This window comes from Microtus oregoni, unplaced genomic scaffold (genome assembly GCF_018167655.1).
Source record: "Microtus oregoni isolate MIOR12 unplaced genomic scaffold, Mior012 000036F_ref0000092, whole genome shotgun sequence".
Lineage (NCBI taxonomy): Eukaryota > Metazoa > Chordata > Mammalia > Rodentia > Cricetidae > Microtus > Microtus oregoni.
In genome coordinates, this window is record NW_024543095.1 from 24713409 (window position 1) to 24737615 (window position 24207).

The window sequence follows — 24207 nt, forward strand, 5'->3', positions numbered from 1 at the left end:
GGTAATGGCCAAGTTGGACCTCTCAACTTTGCCATCCTCATCCCTTCTTGGACACACCTTTTGTGTGTGTTCTTCTGTATGTGACACTCAAAATACTGTGCACATCTAATCAATTACACAGTAACCTCATGTCAATGTACATATTTTCAATATTTTGCCCTGATTTCCTGTATTGTGGGAGTGATCTTGCCTATTTAGCATTGAAGTCAGTTAGCTAATAACTAAGAGGGTTTTAATGAGGGTTTAGGATGCAATCGTCAAACTATGCAAAACGCATAAATCTGCTAATTCCCCTTTTTCTCTATTCCATCAGAAAAATATAGATGTTAATTACCCAGTTTCTTCATTTGTTTTATGAAAATTGTTAGCATCAAAGCTACCAGTTTGATCAATTTGACATGTTTTTATTCTAATTTATAAGTAATTGCGATTTAAGACACTGGGAAAGACTTTTGTCTGATTTTGATCCATTAAATACTTAACTATGCCAGCCATAGACTATAAACAATAAACATTGCCCAGCTGGAAGGAAGCTAAAGTAGACATCTAGTGGTAACCTGGGTAGAGTACCATTTTCATCACGGGGACAAGAGCAGTTCAAAAGAAATCTGAACTTCTTCAACTAATAAGGATAAAAAACATTCAAAAGTCTCTGTCTTTTCAAGAAAAGAAAAAAGTCCTGTTTCTCTTTTGTGACCATAGAAGAGACCACAAAATCAGGTTTTCAAGCTGTATTTTTTTCTTTTTACTTTCTTTACTGGAAAATATGAAATCAGGTTTTGCTTTTTTGTTTGTTTTTGTTTTTTTTTTTTAAAGCCTGGTTGTCTTTTTATACCTAGAAGAATTCATCACAAGAAAGAGCTTAAATTGAAAAGCTTTTAATCAAACAAATGAATTGGAAGGCTTCTTAATGAGTGGATCTTTAAGCAATCAAAAGGTGGGATAAGATGCATTCCGGAAGCTTGATTTCAGTATTTCTAAAAGCCACCTCTAGGTTAGCATGGTTGGGTGTTCCCAGCTGGTAGAGTTCTCCTTTCCAGACACTTCAGAACAAGGTCTTAGGACACCAAACAGGAGCCATAGTTTTAGACTTCTGAAGAGTCACCCTACGAGCAAAATGTATAAGGCTCTCCTCAGGTCAGGGCTATTGTCGATCCAAGCGTAAGAGTATAAGTAAAAGACTAGACTGGATGGAGGGAAGGCTCATCTATTCCCACAGTCAGAACTTCCGGAGTGCTTTGGAGACTGTCAGCACCCCGCTGGGCTACCACCTGAGCACCTCAGACAGACGTGGAAGTGGCTCAAGCCACTTCTGCAAGGGGGTGTGGAGATGGCAACATTGGGACACAGATCTACAGCTCTTCTCTGGGTAGCTAGCCTCCCAGAGATGGTTACTAGTTGAGGCCTCAACCCTGTTGTTGGCTTCCTGCCATTCCGTACGTGCATTAAAACCAGTGTCTTTAGAGCCACTTTCAGAATGCTACATGGCAGAACCCCACTTGATTTACCCTAGCTACTGTCTATTGCTCTCTACCCTTCGGTGACCAGCTCTACTTCAGAGTTTTCTTTATACTTTTCTTATTAATATTTCTATTTCAGTTTTACCTGCATCTACCCCATGCCATTTCTGGGGGTATAAATGTGTATACATACACATATTATTTAAACTTCTTACCCAAATCTAATCCTCTTATGCCAGGTTTAACCTCTATGATGGTGGATCATTTTCTGTAGTCTTTTTTCCTGTCTCTGTGTCTCTGTACTGTCTCCCCTCTCCTTCTTCCCCCCTTTCTCTTTATTTCTAAAGCACCATGAAACATAATGTTCCAGTAATTTTGCAAAAAAATTTAAGTTCTAAAAGATGTCAACATATTATTTGAAGTGCATAAAAGTTTTGTTCATCAGTTTGGGAGGAGCCATAGCCACCAGGGATAATGGAGAGAGTCTAATTTAGATATTTTTCTATACTTTACATTTTCCAGAGCAGTTGTTGTAAAAGTTGAAAAACTCTGAAGCATGCTAATTTTATAAGTCAGAGAAACATCTATTTTGTGACCTCTGCATATGGATTCAATGCAACAGAATATGTTGGCAATGTCTAGCCAACATATAATTAGCCCTGTTAACCATTTTTTTTAAAAACTTACCAGATAGTATCTACTTTAATTAAATTTATCATCTTAACTTATTTTTTTAAACTAAAACTTGAATTTCTACAAATAAAACATTTTTAGTTTGTGAGAACTCTAGTATAAGAATAAGGATCATCCATGCTGTTTTTCATTTGGTATGACAGAATGCTTCAGAAGTCCACAAAAGTCAATTAAACACTAAGTGCCTTCTTGCTTCTTCTGCAATTCCACTTGTGTCTCATGAGCTTTCCACTCTCTTGGAGGGCCCATTTCGGTGTGTCACTTTGAAAGATGATTGTACAGATATTGATTTCTTTTATCTCCTAATAAAGAATTGCCAAGACTGTTGAGAGATCCAAAAGAGCCCAGAACTAGGATGGTCCTTCCTTCCAGCATTAGCTAGCCTAAGATTTCAAAAATCTTGCCCTGAAGCCGGGCGGTGGTGGCGCACGCCTTTAATCCCAGCACTCGGGAGGCAGAGGCAGGCGGATCTCTGTGAGTTCGAGACCAGCCTGGTCTACAAGAGCTAGTTCCAGGATAGGCTCCAAAACCACAGAGAAACCCTGTCTCGAAAAACCAAAAAAAAAAAAAAAAAAAAAAAAAAAATCTTGCCCTGAAAACGCTAAGAAAGATTATAAAAAACGAAAGTTCCATGGACAAGCAAGAGGGGAAAGACTCACTCTGGAAGAGTACCCAGGAGTTCTATCTCCTCTATTGTAGGCTCTGCAAGGACTTTATGATGCTGCGCAGTGTGATTTTCACTCATGGGTACAGAGAAGAGTGTACACAGTCCATCCTTCAGCGGACTTGTGGGTTTATGCAGTGAGGGTGCACATGCTGGGCTTCTCTGTAGTATTCTGGGAAGTGAGAATCCTTCCCAGTTTCTCTCTGATTCACTTCAGTTCCTGAGATCTTCTGCACATCATAAAAACTTACTTGATAATTTCCTGATTTAAAGAGTCTTATGCAAACATTTCCTCCATTCTACACGCAATAATTTACTGTTTGCCTAGCTATTGCCTTCTTATCCTTGGTGTTCAAGTTATTAACTCCCTTCCTTAGAAACATTATGGGGCAGGACAATGGGAGCTGGGGAAATGGTTAAGAGGTCCTGACTTCAGTTCCCAGCAACCACCTGGTGGCTCACAACCATCTATAATAAGATCTGGTGCCCTCTTTCTGTCTCGCAGGGATACACACAGGCAGAACACTGAATACATAATAAATAAAAAGAAACATTATCTGAGCCTGCATGTTTGGTGAGCACCATTCCCTTGGCTTTGTCACTAGTCTCAACACTGTCCCTGCTAGACAGAATGGTTGATGGTAACACTAACATGTGTCTTTCTTGCCACTATGCTTTGCCAATAGCGGGTGCTCAGGAAACTAGGATATAAATAACAAACGTTGATTCAAAAGGACGTGACTACTTCTGTGTGAGGCCTGTTTTATAGAAGATCTGAAGAATATGACCTTAAATCTGAGCATAAATGAGGTTTTTTTTTCTGGATCAATATTTTCATATCAATAAAGGAAAATATTGCTATATGCTCACATGACTGACACGGATTCGTTAATATTGAGAAGACTTGCTCTATGGTAATGCTCTATAAAAACTCGCAATTTTCTAAATGAAAAGACTTTTGTTAATCATAAGATGAACCTTGTTTAACTCTTTGTTTGTTTGTTTATTGTTTTTCAAGACAAGGTTTCTCTGTGCAGCCCTGACTGTCCTGGAACTTGCTTTGTAGACCAGACTGGCCTCAACTTCACAGAGATCTGCCTGACTTTGCCTCCTGAGTGCCTGGACTAAAGGCATGAGCCACCATGCCTGGCTCCTTGTTTAACTCTTATTTCATGTCAAACTCATGCTGCTGAATTGCAAAAAATGAAAAGAAAAAGAAATAAAGAAACTTAAACAATTTAGGATTTATCATTTAACACATATACTCCTTTCAAGTAGACTTATGCCAAGAATTATAATTCAGTCTTTCCTTCTGATCCCAAATTATTACCAAGAAGAAGCACAATGGTTGGGTAGTAGCACATATTTAACCTCTATGTTATATTAATATATCTGAATTAGTAGTGGTCGCTTCTTATGGTGACTTAAGAATCAAATGATCTTTCTAGTAGCCACTTCTATTTCATGAGGAAAAGTCAAGACATTCCAAGTTGCCATGAAATGCTCAATCTTTCTAGTTAATTGTAAATTTGGGATTATAGATGTTATTTCAATTACATTGCAAATTTAAAAGCAAAACACTTACTGTTGGACTATTTAGGTCTGGAGGTGTAGACATGTCCCCAAACAAATCCATCTGGTCAACACCCTTAAAAAAGTATTTGGATTAGATTCAGATGGGTCTACTACAAACAATGACTTTGTCTATCATTGTAATTGTTTGTGTACTAAACTACGGGAAATAGTTGTTACAACTGGATTGCAATTGATTTCACACAGATTTGATATTAAGCTCCATATGTCAGAAAGCGAAGGCTTGTCTCCAAGCGCATCACTCTGGTGAACACCTTAAAGAGGAACTATATTAGAGTCTGCTGATCTACTCAGAAGACTGTGTGGTAGACTAACGTAGATATTATTTGAATGTATTGGAAAATACTTGTCCTAATTGAATTTTACTACGGATTCAATATAGGTCCAGTATTAGCAACATTTGCAGGAGGTAGAAACCCATGTTCAAAGGATCACAAAACATCCCAAACATACCAGCTTCAGTTTGTTAGCTTGATCATCAAGGGTCATTAGGGCCTCACTCCCATTCTGAAAATAACAAGCAATTATTAAAAGGATTTGAACTGATGAAGTCACCCCATAACATTCATTTCCACACCTGACTATTCCACGAAGCTGTTATAGCTCAATCTCAAATAACTTTAGCTAATGAGCTTCCATGAAAAGAGTGGTCACTAGCCCAGAGGATCAAGTCAGGAGGGGAGAATGCTCTTGCATGGAGTCAGCATGGCTTCCACACATCACACACATCACAAGAGAAGTAAAGAAGCAGCTTTACCTCTTCCACTTTGCTAGCTTCTTCGACCTAAAAAGAAAGACACAGATTCACTGAGCTTGGGATTTGGGATGAGAGTTAATACAGGAGCAAAGACTGCCAGATTCATAGTTGGGGGGGGGGGAGTCTTGTATAGTTTGCTATATGTTCCACTTCCCCCTTCACATAGATACTAGATTTCCAGATTTAAGCTAGGTTGCTCTGTCAAGTCCTTTAACTAAAGTGAATGTTACAGGGACCCAGAAAATTGCCCTGCTAAGAACGACAGACAGGTCTATACTTGAAAGAAGTCCATCTCTTCAGACAGGGCTTATGAATACGACATTAAATAGACCCTGAGTACAGTATTGATCCAGCAGAACTTCTATCAAACAGAACTTGCCTTTTTCTTTTCTTCTTCCTTTTTCTTTACATTGTAGATAACTTGAAAAAGGTCTTTAAGATCGACGACTAAAGGTTCAGCCTGAAGCAACAGAAAGGGTTAACAGCATTTTGTTCTCAGCTTTACTCTTTGACCACACTCAGTTACCATTAATACTTTCTATTTCCTATTGAGATTCCTTATAATTATCTTCTGGATTATAGAGGATCACCACCCTCAGATAACTAAAGGATACAAGGTTAATAAATGTTTCACCACCGTTAAGAATATATTTATCACACTAGAATTTTTTTCTCAAGACAAAACAAGAGGAACCATGACAGTCTGAGTTTCTTCAAGGTTTCTGGGAATAATTCAACATTATTCTAAATTTATTAGTAGCATTATTAGAAAGTCTATCTTCACAATTTCTTTGCCACACATGTGAGTATCAGTGACATTTTAAATAGATTCTTTAGGCATAAGTCATGGTCTGAGGGGTGATTGACCTAAAGAACCAGTGACTTAATGAATTGTTTCGAGTAATTCTTCTTGTTAAGAAACAAGCACCCCTATTCTCAACAGAAGTCTAGTCCTCATGTGTACTATGTCTTAGAGCTTACCTGTTGGCCAGTTTTTATGGCAAAAAATTGATGCTGGCCTTCTCCTCCACACACATAACCAAACGCTCTGTTATCTGTCACATCACGAGCAATGAAAGAAATCTTATTTACTGGATGTTCATGCTCTATTACCTAGAAAGGGAACGTAAAAGAACAACAGTGAGTGATACAGACTTGTTGGCTAGCACAGCTGTCTATCAGAAGGCTATAAGAAGGCATACACCAGGGCTGAGAAATGGCTCAGTGGTTAAGAGCACTGAGTGCTCTTCCAGCAGACCCGGGTTCGATTCTCAGCACCCACATGGCAGCTCACAACTGTATGAAAATCCAGTTCCAGGGAATCTGACACCTTCACACCAATGCATATAAAATAAAGATAAATAAATCATAAAAAAATTTAAAAAAAGAAGGCATACACAAGAGTTTAAAGCCTTTGAAGGAAGACCTTTTAGTCTTTGGTTCAAGGCTGGATCTGATTTATTTCTGCTAGAAAGGGCTCCAAAAGGAAGAGTTAATAGAAAACAAAAGTAGAAGATCATTTTTTCTAAAAATCTAAGTACTTGACTCTCATTCTATCCAAAAGACATAATGCCATGCACAAGGAAAGACTGAGAGGAATTCAAAAATTTCTAAAGTGTAATCAAGTGAATCTGGGTGTGTTGTGACCTTTATAGTCCCTGGGAGATTTAGACAGGTCATTAGTTTACCCTATGAGTTCAAGACCAGCCTAGGCAGCACAAAAAGATAGTATCTGACCAACTGAACAACCAAGTGAGCACATACCAAAATCAGAGTTATTACCACAATAAACAGCAAGATGAAAAACTGAAGTCAAACAAAACTCAAGTAGGTCCAACTTCTTAACTAAATGACAAACTTAAATGAACAGCCTAAGCTGGAGAACTGTCCAGAGGGCTCCCGTATTTTATTGAAACGACTGAACCCAGTAAACCCTCAAGCTATGAAATGCAGCCGATAAGCATTTTCACCCTGTCCTGGAGGGACCTTGTTATGAGAAGGAAATGTGACAGAGACTCTAGTTTATTTTCTGATTTTCCCCATCTCTCTTGATCCTTTCTAGCCTGCACACGAGTTCAACTCTTGAAAGAAATCTGTAGGTGGCAAAATATGTCTTGAATTTTATTTCCAAATGCCTAAGATCACTGAAAAGATCAGTCAACAGATACTCTTGAACTGTTGAGTTTGATTTGACAGCGGGTCTTTAGTCTCCAAGACAGTTTTGCCAAATGAAGCTTTTGTGAAACAAATTAAAATGTCATATGGTTTCTTAAATGTTATGAATCTATATTTATCATTTTAAATGAATAGTAATGTGCCAAAGGGATCATGTTTGGAAAAGAAAGAAATAATGCTTATGAGAGAAACTGGCAACTATTGTCTGAGGGGCTTGAGATAAAAAGTTACTAAGGGCAGAAGGATAATGATAAAAGACAATGATACCCGAGGAACTAACAACCAGAGAGCTGAGAGGGCATATACCATGGGGCCCTCACCCTAAGTTTGGCAGGCAGATTTTTCATGTTAGATAACAGGTGCCTCTTGGAAGGGATGAATAGACATCTTGTCATGTTGACTTGATATGAGTAGCAGAGTTACAGATGACAACGCTTTATAGAATAAAGGGAAAAGTGCCACAGGAGACCTGAAATACTATAGCGTTGGGGTACTGACCAGAATAAACTAAAGAAGGAAAAAGAAGCAAAACTGATTCCACGCGATAGAACAATAGCCACCCTCCCACACACAAAAAAACTAAAACAGCAGCCAAAAAAGTTGACATCTGCAGGTTGGAAAAAGACAGGGTTGAAAGAGAGATGAAAAACATTCTAGAGGTTTGGAACTAGCCACCAAATTCACACGTCAGCAATCCATTGAAATAGGTCAGGTATTGAGATTAACCTTGTTTAGTCTGAAACTCAAAATAAATAGCATGCATCAACAGTGGCACCCTTGTGTTTAGGGGCTTCTTCACATCTTCATAGGAAATGAATTTCAAAATGGGATATCTTGATTCTTCTCTTCCTGTTGTCTATTTTAGAGAAGCCATGTGTGATATTACTCTTTTCTCTATTTGAGGAAGAAAAGGAAATTTTCCACAGGAATTCAACCATGGTCAGACTCAAGTGGTCAGCTACTGCTAGCAAGCACAAATTCTTACCCCAGTTTTCTCATCGATAATTTTGATACCAGACAGGGAGATGTTGACCCAGATCCTTTGCTTGTGTTGTCCCTGAGACCGGCCAGCTGCTGCCATTCCCTGGAGAGATTGAGAGAATAAGGGAAATAGATGGTAAAGTATCCTAGAATACTTTTGATGGCAAAAACTTTGGAAGACGAACTGCTTTGTTTTCAGCTTGGATGGCATCGGGGAAAGGAGGGGCCATTTTTGATCAAGGGTAATGGACAGAAGATATATGTTATTTCTTCAAGGGATGGGGATGTAGCTCTGTGAAAGCATGCTTGCCTGGTGTATGCAAACTCATAAATGTAATGTCTATAACACACACACACACACACACACACACACACACACACACACACACGATGGCTCCTAAACCTTGTATTATTTAATTAGGTCCACATAGTAGCATAGTATAAAAATGAAAAATTCTGAAACACTGGGCTTGGGAAGATGGCTCACTTGGTAAATGTTTGCCATGTAAGCATGAAGACTCAAGTCTGATCACCAAAACCCCACATAAAAAGTTGGATGCTATGGCAGACACCAGTAATCTCAGTGCCAGGGAGGCAGAGACTGGAGGATCCCTGGGGCTTTGTGGTCAGGCAGTTTAGCCAAATTGATAAGCTCCAGCTTCAGTGAGCTACTCTGTCTCAAAGAATGAGGTAGGGGACAATTAAGGAAGGCACTCAATGTCAACCTCCGGTCACATCATGTGCACACATATACACATACACATGAACAGGGACACACATGCAGACATACAAATTCAAAAAACTGAATGGTGTGTCCAAGTACAGTCCTGCATTTTATCCACATACTCTCTCAGCCAATAGTCATTCTGTGACTTCTTTGAAATGTTTTTAGTTTTTATTACTTTGGGGTATGTGTGTGCACGGTACGCATGTGTATAGAGGCCAGAGGATGCTAGCAAACATTTTTCTTGGTTGATCTTTTCTTCATATACTGACGCAGGGACTCATCTGAGCACAGAGCTCACAGATTGTCTAGCTGAGCTAGCAATGGGAATACTGTCTCTGCCCTTGATGATTGTGCTTGCAAATGGGCTGCCCCACTGATGCACCATTTTTGTGGGCGCTGGAGATCTAAATAAAGGCAAGAACCTTATTCATGGAGTCCTCCTCCTAGTCCCTGCTTCGTGTCTTCTATGCAGAATAAGACATATCACACGCAACTGCCCATGGCTTTTAAAATCATTTAATGATGGAGAGTTTAGGGGTGGGCTTTGCTCATCTGAATCCTGAGTTTACCCAAATGAAAAGGCACCCAGCATCTTGCAACTCTTGAAGTCTACAACAAGACTCAACAGATTCAAGTAATGAACGACTTCTCTGAAAGGAAAACACTGGTGGATCAATATGTGAATGGAAACGTTTGGGTTGATGGGAGCTAATAGAATCCCCTTTTAGACACATGGTTGAGACAGATAATGGCTTCTTTACCTTGAGTTTCATCATAGAATCTTGGCTCATTTTGTCTCCTCTTGCATCGGGCACGTCATCAATCCCGATTAGCTTGGCCTTGTATTTTACACCATCACCTTTGAACCTGGCCAACAGATACTCATCTGTCTTTTCGGAGCCTGAGAAGTAAAAAGCAATGCAGAATAAAGCTCATATTTAAATGCCCCCCTTAGGTATGATCACATGTGCTCAGCATCCCCCCCCCCATAGCATAAATCTTTACACAGTAATTGGTCACACATGGAATTTCCACTGTCTCATTCTTACTTCTTTTGAGCAAAATCTCTCAATATTGAATATAGAATTGAGAGTAAAAGGAAAAAAAATCAGAAAACTACTTCCTTAAGATACAAAATGCAGAGGAGAAATTCATGAGAACACATTAATTGGGAGTTGGGAATACTTTTCATCAAAGCCTTTTTAATGTTTTGACTGAATTTTAGACAAATGGCATATTCCTTTAATGAAAGAGAAAAGAAAATAAGGCACAAAACTATTTTCTAACATTTTGAACCATCAGAAAACAAAAGCGAATTGAGGGTAAATTACCATGGCTGTAATTGGATAATTATCCCTTCTTTCCTTTTCTCTCCTCAAAAGGCCCATGCTGTCTCATTCCTGGAGCTGAAGGGCAGCAGCCAAAGCAGAGCAGGAAGCCCAAGGCCCCTTCTCCAGCTCTGGCACACTAAGGACTTGAGCACTAGTTAGTACTTAAAGCCAAGAGTGTTTTAGTGAAAACAAAAGTTTTGATTTTTCAAAACTGGTGGTGCTAGTAAAACAAGATGGTAAAGAGATCACTGGAAGATAATTACACAATAGTTATGGGTGTATAGTTAACCATGCATTTAAACAAAATAATTATAAAAAAACCACATAATTAAAGAAAATGCCATAAAATTTTCCTAACTGAACCTAAGTTGGTATAATCAGAGGTGCAGAGACAAGGACTGCCATACATGAGACAAGCCAACCACTTCTGCCAATAAAGAAAAAAAAAGTTCCCTTCTTAGAACTTGAGAGTAAGCTCATTTGACAGCCGAACAGGAGTCACTCGCCCCCACCTTTCTTCTTTTCCTTCTTTGATGGCGCTTTCGGGGCAGCCTGTTGGTCAGGCTGACCATTGGTCGTGCTGGCTTCAACTTCGTTAGACATGACGAGAAGGCAGACAGAAAACCCAGCAGCAGACGCTCGCTGACACCAAGCAATCCTTGATGCGCAGGTCTCAAACGAACATAACCCTCCTCGGCACACACCTGTGGGTAGAGAAAAGGCTCGGTGAGGCCAAACTACAGCAAACCCAGACTCCACACCATTCGTGTCCACAGGGGCCGTCTGTTGCCGGTCTAGGCTTGGTAGCTGCACACGCTTGCCAATCCTTCTCGGTCACGCTGAACACGGAAGGCAGGGTTGTTCCCTTTGAAGCTCCCCAGAATGGGAAAAGATTGTTTGGTAAATTTTTCTTCAAGCATTTGATTTCTGGTAGCATTTAATGATTACCTAGCTCAGCAACTTGTGTTAGAACTTTGGCATAAGACTCCGGTATCAAAGACAGGGATCGCAAACTGGTTAGAGTTCCGAGCGAAAGAGAAACATACCTGCTGAACTCGATTAGATGGTAACTGATGTCTGAAAATGGATATTGAGAGTTTCAGTTATCCACAAAACTGCTTAGAAAGGCAGTTTGCTCCAGCGGTATAAGAATACCTGCAGCTTGGCTCCTATCCCCAGCATCCCCAAAGTAGAAAAGAGCAGACTTACTACTTTACTGAGACATTTAATAAGCCACTATTATGATACTACATATGATCTCCAGGGCTATATAAGCTCTGAACTTTAAATAGCTCCATGGTGGGTGGTGGCGGTGCTGGGAGTGGGGCGCAGCAGCACTGGGAATCAACCTGATAATCAACATAAACCAGACTCAGAAAGGTAAACAGTGCATCTTCTGTCATATGTGGTTATAATATGTATGTAGAATGGGGACTTTGGGGAAGGAGGAGGATGGAAACATGAGAAGGAGCATGGAGGGTAGAAAGGTAAAATATCCCATCTTTCTCTTGTATTTGGAGTCTATATTTAAATATATGTAGGGCTAGATCATATATATATGACATAGAGCATACATATTTGCATGAAAGCATAAGGAAAAATATGTAAAAGAGGAAGGGGGAAGAGCAGACAGGAAAAGATTGGGTGGGGAAGATTGGGAGAAAAAGGTAGTGGGAGTAGATATAAACAAAACACAGTGATTTATGTGTATAAAAATGTCATAATGAAACATTTCATATGCTATTGGAAAATTAGTATTATAGATAATTCATTTCCATTTTCTCCATCGACATGTTAGTGTATCAGAGTGCTTAAGGGTGTCTCTTGCACAATTCACTGAATACACTAACAAATGCCTTTTTGCTATCATTCAGCACAAACTTTCAAAACAGTTGTTCCCCAAGCTCCTATAGCGCCCCCCTGTGGATTACAGTAGAGAAAACAGCCAGTACTCGGGGGGTAAACTAATGTTTCAAAAGGTTTTTGCACCACATTGCCTTCTGTTCCTATATACTCTAGAGAAACACGAGAGGGTAAACATTCTAAAACTATAGACCAGACGCGGAGGAGAGCCACTCTTCTTTAAAAATTTACTGTAACACTGTCTCTAGACAGGGACACTCCCTTACCACAGGAACTTTTGTCTTTCTGCACTATGTCCCCCATGTATGACAACACCATGGTCCAAACCTACCCATGGGAATGCATGCTGCTTCATAGACATGGCAGATACAGAATGAGCCTCGAAGGTTTTCCCGTTTAACTCCTAAAAATCCTCAACTCATATTACAGCATTATTTCATCTTCCCACGAAAAACCAAGGCACAGACTTTTTACTTCCTGCCAAGCAACAGAACCGGTTTTTTTATCCCACACAGTCGGGTTCAGTGTCAGAATCCCTTGACATCCCATTGATGAATCTTATCTTAAAAATCACCATCTTGTTACAAAAGGTGCCTATTATGTCTACGTAGTGGGCAATAAAACTATGTCTTAAGACTTAGTGCCCATAGTCTTTGCAATAAAATGGGATTGTGCCATGCTCCTTGCCTCGGGTAGATGTGAGCCGTCACTTAGCTTTCCTTGGTCAGCAGACATATCAAATTAAGCTCTTATTTGGATTTATGTTCCCATTTGCTTTGTAAGTCTCTGTCCCTCAGACCTCACTCTGTCTTTTAAAAGTAAGGACATGTGTCATTGGATTTAGATCCCTTCCCAAATCCAGCACAATCCACAAGTAACCAACTATGTCACATCCTGACTTTGGGCTTACTGCCTTTAGAAGTACTGGATCAATAAATTTCTCTTGCATTAAGCATTAAGCCACTCACTTTGCTGATGGTCTCCTGACACACACAATTAATTACTTTGCTTTCCATCAGTTAGAGTGGTCTTATTGCATACACCATACATCTATGCCTTTCTTGGAGCTCTGCATCCTAGCTTGTGTTTACTTAATTAGGCTGCCACAGAATTTTTTTTAATGAGTTGAATGAATATTCTCTAAATTAAAAAAGTAGCTGTAAAATTTCCGGTGGAAGCTCTCCTTTGAATTTAGGCAATGATCAGCTATTTTCATTTCCTGTGTAATGCCCTTGCGTGTTTAATTCCTGATCATCTTTACCCTCTGCTCTTTTCCGTTTCTTTCTGAATGGCCTTAAAGTGAGTGGTTCACTTCCTTACATTTTCCCATCTGCTGAGGTATATCCAGCTCCCTCAGGTACCTATTGTCCCTGAAGACAGTAGGTAGGCCAAAGTCTCCTCTGAAGCTCTTGACTCTCCTTTCTAAACAAGCATGCTCATCATACAGTTTCACACAGATTAGCTTCATGCCTCTCTGCACAGAGCCCTTGAGAGGAGAAGACTCATTTGGCATGTGGGAGCCATGCACATGGATGGTAGCCTGGGCTGTTGGAACAGTTTAAATTCTCTTCCTTGCTTATCATGCATGTGAATGTGTGTATTGCCAATTTCTAGTTTCTCACAACTCTCTACCTTCCCTTTAGTACCTGTGGTTTTTGTTTTTAGAAATGTAATGAGAAGTTTTGTCTGAGGGCCCTAAAGTCTAAAGGGTAGCTAATGTGTCTCAAAGACACAGGCTGTCTTCCAGGAGTAGATGGAAACCTATTTGTACTTCACTGCTTTCCAGGTCAGAAACTTCCATTGGATGAAGAGTTTCATTGGAAACACCTGTTCTTTTGCTCCCATATGACACTGAGTTCAACAGTGTTTCCATGGACCACAGAGGTAGGGGAGGCTTCCAAACCAGGTGGAATCACTGGCTGGGAAAGAATCATGGACATCAGAATTCATTGTCCATCACAGGAAGTACCGTCACACCCTACAACAGCGTGTTGTTTCTGACAAGAAAAGACTTTGCTAACATAAGGTTTTTATTTTTTTTTTAAAAAGACTCAGCCCACTCTGGGTGGTGGTGGCGCACGCCTTTAATCCCAGCACTCTGGAGGCAGAGGCAGGCAGATCTCTGTGTGTTCGAGACCAACCTGGTGTACAAGAGCTACTTCCAGGATGGAAAAAAAAAAGACTTAGCCCATTCAATGTAGCATTTTTGACCCCAAGGTTTTAATATTTTAAAGAAATCTGAGAAGTTTCACAAAGCACAGTTGTGCACCTAAGGGAAAGGGGATGGTGGCAAGACATGTCACAGTATAACTCAAGGCCCATGACCACATCACGTTTTGTCTGCCTGTGTCAAACAGAAAGGGCAGAAGGTGAGTAGACCTACTTGGCCATGTGTTTTAACAATTTCTTTTCCTCAGACACCAAAGACAACATTTGTAAGGAGGAGTCCCTAAGGATTGACCCTACATACACCAGGAAAGTGTTCCGTTGATATTTCACCCCCTGCTCTCTGGTCCTTTTCACTGTACTATTTTGAGTCAACTTCTCAGTAAGTTGCTCAGGCTGACTTCAAACACACTGTGGGCTTTGAAATTGTCACCTTCCCAAGTGTTAAGTTACAGGTTTGTGCTACCACAACTTTGATGGCATTGCTATCGTTCCAAAGGTATTTGGCTTCCTTTTATTGTATGTCCTTTACCGTGACGGTTATAGTAACCAAAGAGAAACACAGCGAAGAAAGTCTACTATAAATTTGAAATAAAATGGATGTGTACTTTGAATTACTCAGTCTTTCTTTTGCAGCATGATTATAAGACTCTTGTGATCAAGGAAGGAAGAGGTTACCTAGGAAACACATATAATGATCAGTAAAAGGCAAGGATTACAGATGAAAGCCCAAAGATGTATATATGGGTCATATCTAAACAGAGTTGATTTTTCTAGTTTTCTAGAAAAGGATGTTTCCTTCATTAGAAGATTGAAAACAGAAGTAAGAATATATATCTGGGGGAAACATTGTATCCTGGGCTCCTTGAGGCAACATGTAAAACAGAAAATGGTAAGTAAAGCTTTGCTGAGCCATTGGGACTAGCTTCCTTCAACTTGAGTGAAGACATCTAAGTTGGATTTTGAACTTCAAACAAATCTCCCTGAAGGAATGTGGAAATGGCTTCCTTGCATGGCAATCAAGTCAGATGACTGTGGAGCTTGCAACATCTCCCTTGGTTTCTGAGAGGGTTCTAAGAGATGTACAGCGGAAGGATGCGTGAGTCATCTTTGAATGACTGTGTCCGTGGCACTAATAAAAGTCAGCTATAGTTTGTTTTGTCCTTAAAGTGACTCATAGCATTTTGCAACCTGAAAAAAAAATCAGCATAGTGGGCAATAGTTAGTCTAGGGTTTATAAGGGCAAATAAATTTAATGGAGAGCTTCTTAGAGTTGCTTGCCCTTCTGTCAGTAGGACTTGTACTGGTGTCTCATTGGTACTCCTTTATGACTGTGAGGTTCTGAAGAAATGTCATGGCATTATTTATCAGGTCCTCTGACCTGCACCTCTCACCTACCTTCTTACTCTGATTATACAGACAGGCAGACGTTTGTTTGGTTGTCTCAAAATGCTAGAATAACTTGAGTTAAAGACTTGACAGTAGCCCCATTTCACACATAGTAGAGAACCTCATTTCAAAGTTCAGAGTCATATGGTATAAACACCTAATGCGTTCAGCACCCCACATCCAAATGTTCTATATCTGTGGTTTCAAAAGCCTGCTGAACAAAAATACACAGAAAAAATCAGTACTAAACATGTACAGACTTTTAAAAAAATATCATTCCCTAAATAAAACAATATAGTAACTATTTGCATTATATTAGGCATTTTAAATACTCTGGGGATTATTTGAAATATAATAAAGAAATATGCTAGATGATTTGAAGTAAACAATATATGTAGGGTTTTGAACATCAAAGAATGTTTGGACTTATGTGAGAGGGGAGGATATTAGAACCAAGCCATTGTGGATTCAGAGGAATGTCTGTCCACCAAGATCTTAAAACCATTATCCTGAAAACTGTATAAAAATGCCTCTGTTTTAGGAATAATAAATGTACTCATTAACCCAAAACCTAACTGTTTTTGATAAACTGTTGAGCTCAAAACTGAATTTGTTTTCCTCCTTATAAAATGCTTTTCTTTTGTTATTTGCTGTTCTTAAATCCCACCTACCTTTAACCCATATTTTCAAAAATTCACAATCTCAAGGACTTTTTAACATACCAGTTATAGTTGCCACCAAGAACAGCAAGAAATAGACATACTGAAGGGAATGAAGGAGACTCAAAAAGAAAGCAGTGTCAGGCTGAAGAGATGACTCAGGCTCTAAGAGCACAGGCTGTTCTTCCAGAGGTCCTGAGTTCAATTCCCAGCAACCACATGGTGGCTTACAACCATCTGTAATGAGATCTGGTGCTTCTTCTGGTCTGCAGGCACACATGCAGACAGAACTTAAGTATAATAAATAAATAAATAAATCAAGAAGAAGAAGGAGAAGGAGAAGGAGAAGGAGAAGGAGAAGGAGAAGAAGAAGAAGAAGAAGAAGAAGAAGAAGAAGAAGAAGAAGAAGAAGAAGAAGAAGGCACTGTAAACATATTCGCTTTGAGGGCTGCACTTTGTTCTTGACAGGGAAGGTGCTGCTTCCATGATCACACGCTGCCTGAACAGGACAGTCTTAACCTGGAGGCCAGACCTTGAGACCAACAGGCAGCTGACACCTTCTCTACTGTCTCTGAAGTAACCTCTGAGAAAATGCATTGAGATGCAGCTCTGAAGTCTCGCACTTGTTGAATGACTTCCTCCCTTAGCTGCTTCCATCTTTATGATTTTTAACACGACAGTCTACTCTTCAAAGGCCAATTGAGCAGACAGTAAGACTTCTGTGGATCAGAGAGACGTCTCAGGGAAAGGCGGTTATTAGAAAAACTGGATGGCCCAAATCCAATCCCCGGAACCCATGTCCAAAGTGGAAAGAGAGAAATGATTCCATGGAGTTATTCTTTGACTGCCACACATGCTGTTTAGCATGCAGGCAACCAAAAGCATATCATACAGACACGAGAGAATTAAAAATAAAGGTGCCAGAGACCCACATTGGACCACCGGACAGAAATCTCAAGGTCCAAATCAGGAGCAGAAGGAGAGAGAGCACGAGCAAGGAACTCAGGACCGCAAGGGGTGCACCCACACACTGAGACAATGGGGATGTTCTACTGGGAACTCACCAAGGCCAGCCGGCCTGGGTCTGGAAAAGCCTGGAATAAAACTGGACTCTCTGAACATAGCGGACAATGAGGACGACTGAGAACTCAAGAACAGTGGCAATGGGTTTCTGATCCTACTGCATGCACTGGCTTTGTGGGAGCCTAGGCAGTTTGGATGCTCAACTTACTAGACCTGGATGGAGGTGGGGGTTCCTTGGACTTCCTACAGGACAGGGAACCCTGATTGCTTTTCGGGCTGGGGGGGGGGGACTTAATTGAGGGAGGGGGAGGGAAATGGGAGGCGGTGGCGGGGAAGAGACAGAAATCTTTAATAAATAAATAAATTTAAAAAAAAAGAAAAATAAAGGTGCCAAAAGATTTTTGTGTCTTGTTGACTCGGGTAACTAGACCATGTTAATGTACACTCAAAGAGTCCTGGGAGGCATTCTTGTGAATATTGACTATGGTAGGGACCCCATACCTGTGCTAATATACAAGTGAGGCATTTCTGTACAGGTTATGCATTTCCAGTAGCATGTACTCTGAGAGGTGCTGGTGTAAGAGTCAGATTATAAAGCCCTGAACTACGAAGACTTCTTTCTATTTAGAGCCAAGTCAAACTTACATTAAGTGTTCCCTAGTTTCCTAAACAGTCAATTTGGGGTAGAGGAGAGATGGCATATTAGTTCAGAGTTTAAGATTCAAAGTCTCATCCACCTGGAGCCTTGCTTTTCTTTTAATTTTTTTAAACCATTAAAAAAAAAAAAACATGGTTTGAGGCATTTTTCCCTGCTGAGGTAGAAGGATTGCTTGTGATCATGAGATCACAACCTGAGCTACACAGTGAATACCAGGCCAGCCAGAGGCATAGAGGAGTCTATTTTTAAAACTAGTAAACAGACAACAAAACCACACGCCAGTGTTCAACAAATACAACTATGGTTGAGTCACAGCCCATGATCCCAATGCCGTGTACTGTATAATATCACATGGCAGCCAACATCAGCTCTTTCCACAGCAGGTGTTCTGATGGTTAGTAACTCAAAACATGGAGAGACACACTTTAGTTAGTGATATAGGTGAAAAGGTGAGTGGCTGTACCAAAGCTCAAGCCAGCCCTCTGCCGCCTCACTCTGGCTTAAAAACCTATAAATTTATGTTCTCATGGCATACAGAGACAGGACTTATTCTAAGTTCCTCCTGCCTAGTAGATTCTTTTTTAAAGAGATTAGGAAACAGGGAGCATAAAAAAGGTTAAAAAAAAAAAAAGCTGGCTAAGATAGAGCTAGCACCAGGAGAAAATTAGTTCCCAGAATGCACTATTCCTAGAGAGTATACTGTGCCTGGTGTTCAACTTTTTTTTTTTAAAGCAGACTGTGCAAAGCTCATTATTACATGGAGGCTCTACCAAGAAAGCCTTCTGGGACTTGGGATGTGATGTGTCTCAGTTGGAGAGGGGTGCCAGCATGCAAGTCCCACTGCACCACAGCCAACACAACCCAACCCAAGCCAAGCCAAACCAAACCAAACCAAACCAAACCAAACCAACCCAACCCAACCCAACCCAAACCAAACCAAACCAACCCAACCCAAACCAAACCAAACCAACCCAACCCAACCCAAACCAAACCAAACCAACCCAAGCCGTTTAGTAGGCACATCAAGGAAAGACCAAGAAAACAACTTAGCTAAATGTTTCATAGTCTTGAACCAAAACAGAAAAATAATTTAAAGGTTTTGCACCTTCTTATTCTACATTGTCCCTGGATTCTTTCCCACCCCCATCCCAAGCAGAAGAAATCATACTTGGTCAAACTGGCCTTTGGAGCTGGTTGTTTTGGCTAGGTCTGAGACACAACTCACAGATCAAAGACTTGAAATTTATTCTTAGTTCAGTACACTCTCTACCGTGAAGCACCTTGGCCTTTTGGTTTCTTTTCTCTTCCTCTCTCTCTCTCTCTCTCTCTCTCTTCTCCCTCTTTGTCTTCCAGCATGAAATGGAAATCTGAGTTGTGACATTGGTAACTTATAATAATTTTGGCTGATTTGGCCTTTCCCAACTTTGTGCCCCCCCCCACCTTTTTCACTTTAAAAACAATTTTGTATTAGCAATATCTTCCTTTCCAGCTGGAGGAAGTAATTATCATAATTGGTGTTTGGGAGGGTTAAGTGTTAAGGGAGCTTTGTGTACCCATATTAAGGCCCATTCTCTAGACTAGCCAGGCCACCCAGTTCACTGGGAGCGTCTGAAACATATTCACAGCTGAGACCAAAGTCTCAACTTTATGATTAGTTTTCAACTGTATTTTTTAGTCAATTTTATCAGTGCACGGACTGTTGTTTATGCGCTTAAATGCTTCTCCCTATGGGGGGGGGGGAGCAGAACAAGTAATTTCACTAATCATAGTCTACTTTAGTCCCTTGGGAAACCTGGCTACAGCTAACACACCTCTATGAAGCCAGCAAGGAGGGCTGCATCACCTACTGAGATTCTAAGAGGGTAGTGGTGGAATGCCCCTCTGGTTTTCTGCTCATGTGGAATGCTTTTAGTATGGACATGAGGTTTAAGTTAAGTATTTCCATATCCAGGTGAGGTGTCCCTGCCTATAAGAGTAGCTCTTGGCAGGTTGAGGTGGATTCCTTTGAGTCTGAAGCAAACTTAGGCTGTACCATGAGACCTTATCTCAAAACAAACAAACAAACAATAAAGCACTTGCATGCCTGCATACATCTTAGCTTCAATGTCTTGACCAACATTCTACCCCTCCCAAGCCTGACCTCCTGTTGCTTAGGTGAAACAGGAAAACCGGAATCTAGCCTTGTCCTGTAATTCAATTCTACAAGGAGAAGGAAGTGGTATTGAAATTTTGGCTTCTGGGAAACAGAGAGCTTCAAAAATCACCTTTGTCATTGCTTCACGTTGCTAGCTAGCACTGATAGTCTGGGCTCAGTTCTGTCATAGTTGCCCCCTACACCCAGGATAAGGTTCATGCACTTGGCGTATTTCAAGGGCGAGCATAGTGGGGCTCTCTATCTGGTGGACACTGTGCCAGAACTCTGCATTTGGGACTATTGGACACAGATAATAACTAATAAATATGGCTGACAATGCAGTATTTCTTTTCCTACAAGCTATTGTTCCCCTTTGCACTGTATATCAGCAGTACTGCAGGGAAAGGGGTCAGCAAGGCAACCACTGTGTCTTGGAGTTCAAGGGTACTGAACTCATCCTGGAAATGATCTTTTTTTTTTTTTTTTTTTTGGTTTTATCGAGACAGGGTTTCTCTGTGGCTTTGGTTCCTGTCCTGGAACTAGCTCTGTAGACCAGGCTGGTCTCGAACTCACAGAGATCCGCCTGCCTCTGCCTCCCGAGTGCTGGGATTAAAGGTGTGCGCCACCACCGCCCGGCCTGGAAATGATCTTAAACTACATCATTTCTTTTTTTTTCTGTCTTCCATTTAGATATACACAAACTCACTCGTGTGGCAAGGCCCGAGTGAGTGATTCCTATGAATTCTGAGGAAAGGACCACAAGAAAGAAGTCTAAGACTCTGGGAGAAAGGAGAGCATGGCTTTCTCGGGAGATGGGGGCTCAACACAGACTGCTCTCTCTTGTGTATTTTGAACTTTGAAACTCAGTGGTGGCTGGGAACTTGAAGAGCAAGTTTGGACTTTGAGCCAAAGCATTTCTGGGAAGAGGCCAATGAATTAAAGCAGTCTGCGGTAGGAGTTTGGGAAGGGAGAGTTCTTTTAGGGTAGATGAGAATAAGGAAGACGTTGCTCAAATGTCAAGCTTCTCTCTAACCCCAGTGAAATGAACCTTTAGGAAGGGGAATCCTCTAATATGGTCATTATTCGGTACGAAGCACCTTGTGGAATGAATTTTGACAAGAAAGCCCATGTTCCAGAATGCTCCTGAGTCCTTCTCCTACCCCTGTGACGATATTGTAGAACCAGCAACAGCATACCGACCTCTGCCACTTCAATGCTTTCTTCTGGGAATACAAATCTAGCAGGCACTTGTCGTTGGTAGCCGCAATAGGATTGGAGACACTGTGCAACAGTGACTGCCGTAGAAGTGGTATCAACCATATTTGATAAGATGGTTTTCAAAAAGTAAAACTGTTCATGGAAAATTGGGATGGGTGAGTTGAACCAACTTTATAAACCTTTCTTTAGAACAACTCTGTTATGTAGTGCATGTCTAGAATTGGAATATCTTTGGAGACTGAGCTGGGGTTTTTTGAGTTGGTAGCCAGTTTGGGCTACTTAGTGAAACCCCACCTCAATGTAAAAAACAAGCAAACAAACCCACCACCAACAAAAAGACTATGAACCGGAAAAACTCCATCTTGTATCATCAGATGGTTTCTTTCTGTTTCTTTCTGTGCTGTCCTCATCCTAAATCCTGGCAGAAAGTTTTCTGAAGAGTGAACAACTTACATAAAGAATTTTAATGCTTTCCTACTTTTTTATTAAAATGTAACTATGGACACGCACATTTTAGAATCTATCACAGTGCTTTTGAGCAGTAATTTGAATAAAAGTCTCTTGGACCAATATAAGCCCACAGTGAACACTTTTCACTCCACGACTAAATCTCACAAGGATATTGTGCTTGAACTATGCAAGACTTCTCTTTGCAACAGACAGAAGACTATTACCGAAAACCACAGCCAATCAAAATGCAGAGTTGTGGAGCTCAGTCCCCGGGGAGACATCTACAGAACACTCCCACACCTGAGGTTCATTGAGGAAGAAGGGGCAGAAAGACTGAAGAGCTGAAGACTCAGGGAGATTGTTCTTCCTAGTTACATCACAAGCTCTATCAATGAAGTGCCATTAATGACAGCTCAAACTTGAGCTGGACAAGGAGGACACTAATAGACATGCCAAACTACAGGGGATAGGGGGAAACCCTTGAGGCTTCAACCCTACACAACGGACTATAGGCAACCATGTCAAGCTAGGAGCTGGGAAGTAAATCTCCAGGGAAGAGTTCACCAATTTGTTGTCCAGTGCTAAATGGTCAGTCCTGAAGACATACATATTAAGTAGCATTATATGGACACAACAGGTTATATTTAGGAATATGTATGTATTTGCAAATGCATGTAACAATTGATGAAAAAAGAGGCCATGAATTTGAAGGAGAGTGGGCAGGGGTATGCGGGAGGAAGGAAAGGGATTAAATTGCAGGACAAGCTCCAAAACCACAGAGAAACCCTGTCTCGAAAAACCAAGAAAAAAAAAATTAAAATAAAATGAAACCGAAGAGTCAGATGAGGAAAAAGACACATCCATACCACTTTCGGGTTTCTGGGAATAATAAGAGCATTTGCATTTTTTTCCTCACAGTTCTTTTGCATACTTAGTGTTTTATTGTTTCTGTGGCTATCCTTAAGTTAGGTGAGATGCTGCTGCCAAAGCTTATTTTCCTAGCTCCCGGCTAGTTTTTCAACGAAATCCTATTAATGAAACTTAGCAGTTGGCTTCCAAGGCTAGCCAAGGTGTATGTGTTCATTCCCTTAGGAAATAACCTGGAAGGACATGCCTCCCACCTTTGTGAACCTTAGGATACAACCAACGTTCACCTCTTGGAAGTTCTCTTACGGTGTGCGCGCGCACAATCCTAGTAAACACATTTCACTATATTCCAGTTCCATTAGTCATCCTGGAACTCTACCTGGTGTTAGGAGTTAAAGAAAGCTTGCTATTTATAAGAATCTGTATTTGAAACCTTAGGTTAGTAAGGCAGAGGCACACACCCCAGCAGAATTATGATCTTTTATAACCACACCAGGGTGCTTTAAAACGGGAAAGTAATCTTAAGCTTTTCCTCTTCCACAAACTAGCGCAAGAAATACTGCCTGATATTTGGTTTCTTTCTGGCTGGATGATATAAATCCCAAGGAGATTTCCCTTCCCAGGCAGAGGCCCATATTCACGTAATCCAGAAAGCCAATGCTTGTGCGGCTCCACCTTTGTGCAACTCGAGTTTCAGACACATGCTGAGTTTTTAAGTTGTTAAAACAGGAAGGGTCCAGCTGCCTGGTTGTGTCAGTGCCCAGCAGTCAAACTGGGATGTGTGCAGTAATTGTTTATAGTCAGTGGGACTAAGTTGTGTGCCCGCTACATGTCTGTGTCTAGACCAGACTTCTGGAAGAATGCAGCATTAAGTCTCGGGAGGCTTAACCCAAGACTGCTTTAAGTGCTATGATTCAGACACGCCATCTCCGGATTCTAGGTGGCCTCCTGGGTAGAATATGCCCTTTGTTTTGGTGTTCAGTCTACCCTTAGGGCTGGCAATAACCTTCCATGAGAAATGTGCCCTGCCCACATTTCCTTGTTTGATACAATCTATTCTAGCTGGGTATGATTTTACCAACAAGGCATTAAGCTTCATCTCCAAGAATATTGGTGACTGTGCTGACTTCAATGGCTAATGATAGCTTTTAAAAATTAATTACTGTCATCTTGTGTGCTCAGAATATTAAATATCGCCTCAGAGATGGTTCACAGTGATTCAGCTGGTTTCGTTTAGAGCAAATTTTGTTGCTTTTAAATAAAATGAGTGAAGGTAACACTTAAAAAATATCTAGGAGCTGGGGGTGTTGGTGTACACCTTTAGTTCCAGATTCTTTGAGGATAAGGCAAGAGGAATATTTGAGCCCCAAAGCTGGAGATCAGCTTGGGCAAGAGAGAG

General features: G+C 40.7%; 1 protein-coding gene across 3 annotated transcripts in view; it reads right to left on the reverse strand.

Annotated features, from left to right (window-relative positions):
- The window catches only part of Dab2 (DAB adaptor protein 2), a 53744-nt gene that overhangs the window by 12534 nt on the left and 17003 nt on the right, over positions 1–24207 (reverse strand). For 2 of the 3 annotated variants that reach the window (XM_041631299.1, XM_041631297.1), the window contains exons 2-9: positions 10894–11085; positions 9812–9951; positions 8328–8426; positions 6149–6280; positions 5547–5627; positions 5168–5194; positions 4864–4917; positions 4403–4465 (exon numbers count right to left, since the gene is read on the reverse strand). In XM_041631299.1, coding sequence (XP_041487233.1) covers positions 4403–4465; positions 4864–4917; positions 5168–5194; positions 5547–5627; positions 6149–6280; positions 8328–8426; positions 9812–9951; positions 10894–10984 — 687 coding nt within the window. In that variant the 5' untranslated portion in view covers positions 10985–11085. The remainder of the gene's footprint in view (positions 1–4402; positions 4466–4863; positions 4918–5167; positions 5195–5546; positions 5628–6148; positions 6281–8327; positions 8427–9811; positions 9952–10893; positions 11086–24207) is intronic. The other variant, XM_041631298.1, reaches the window with a different exon arrangement.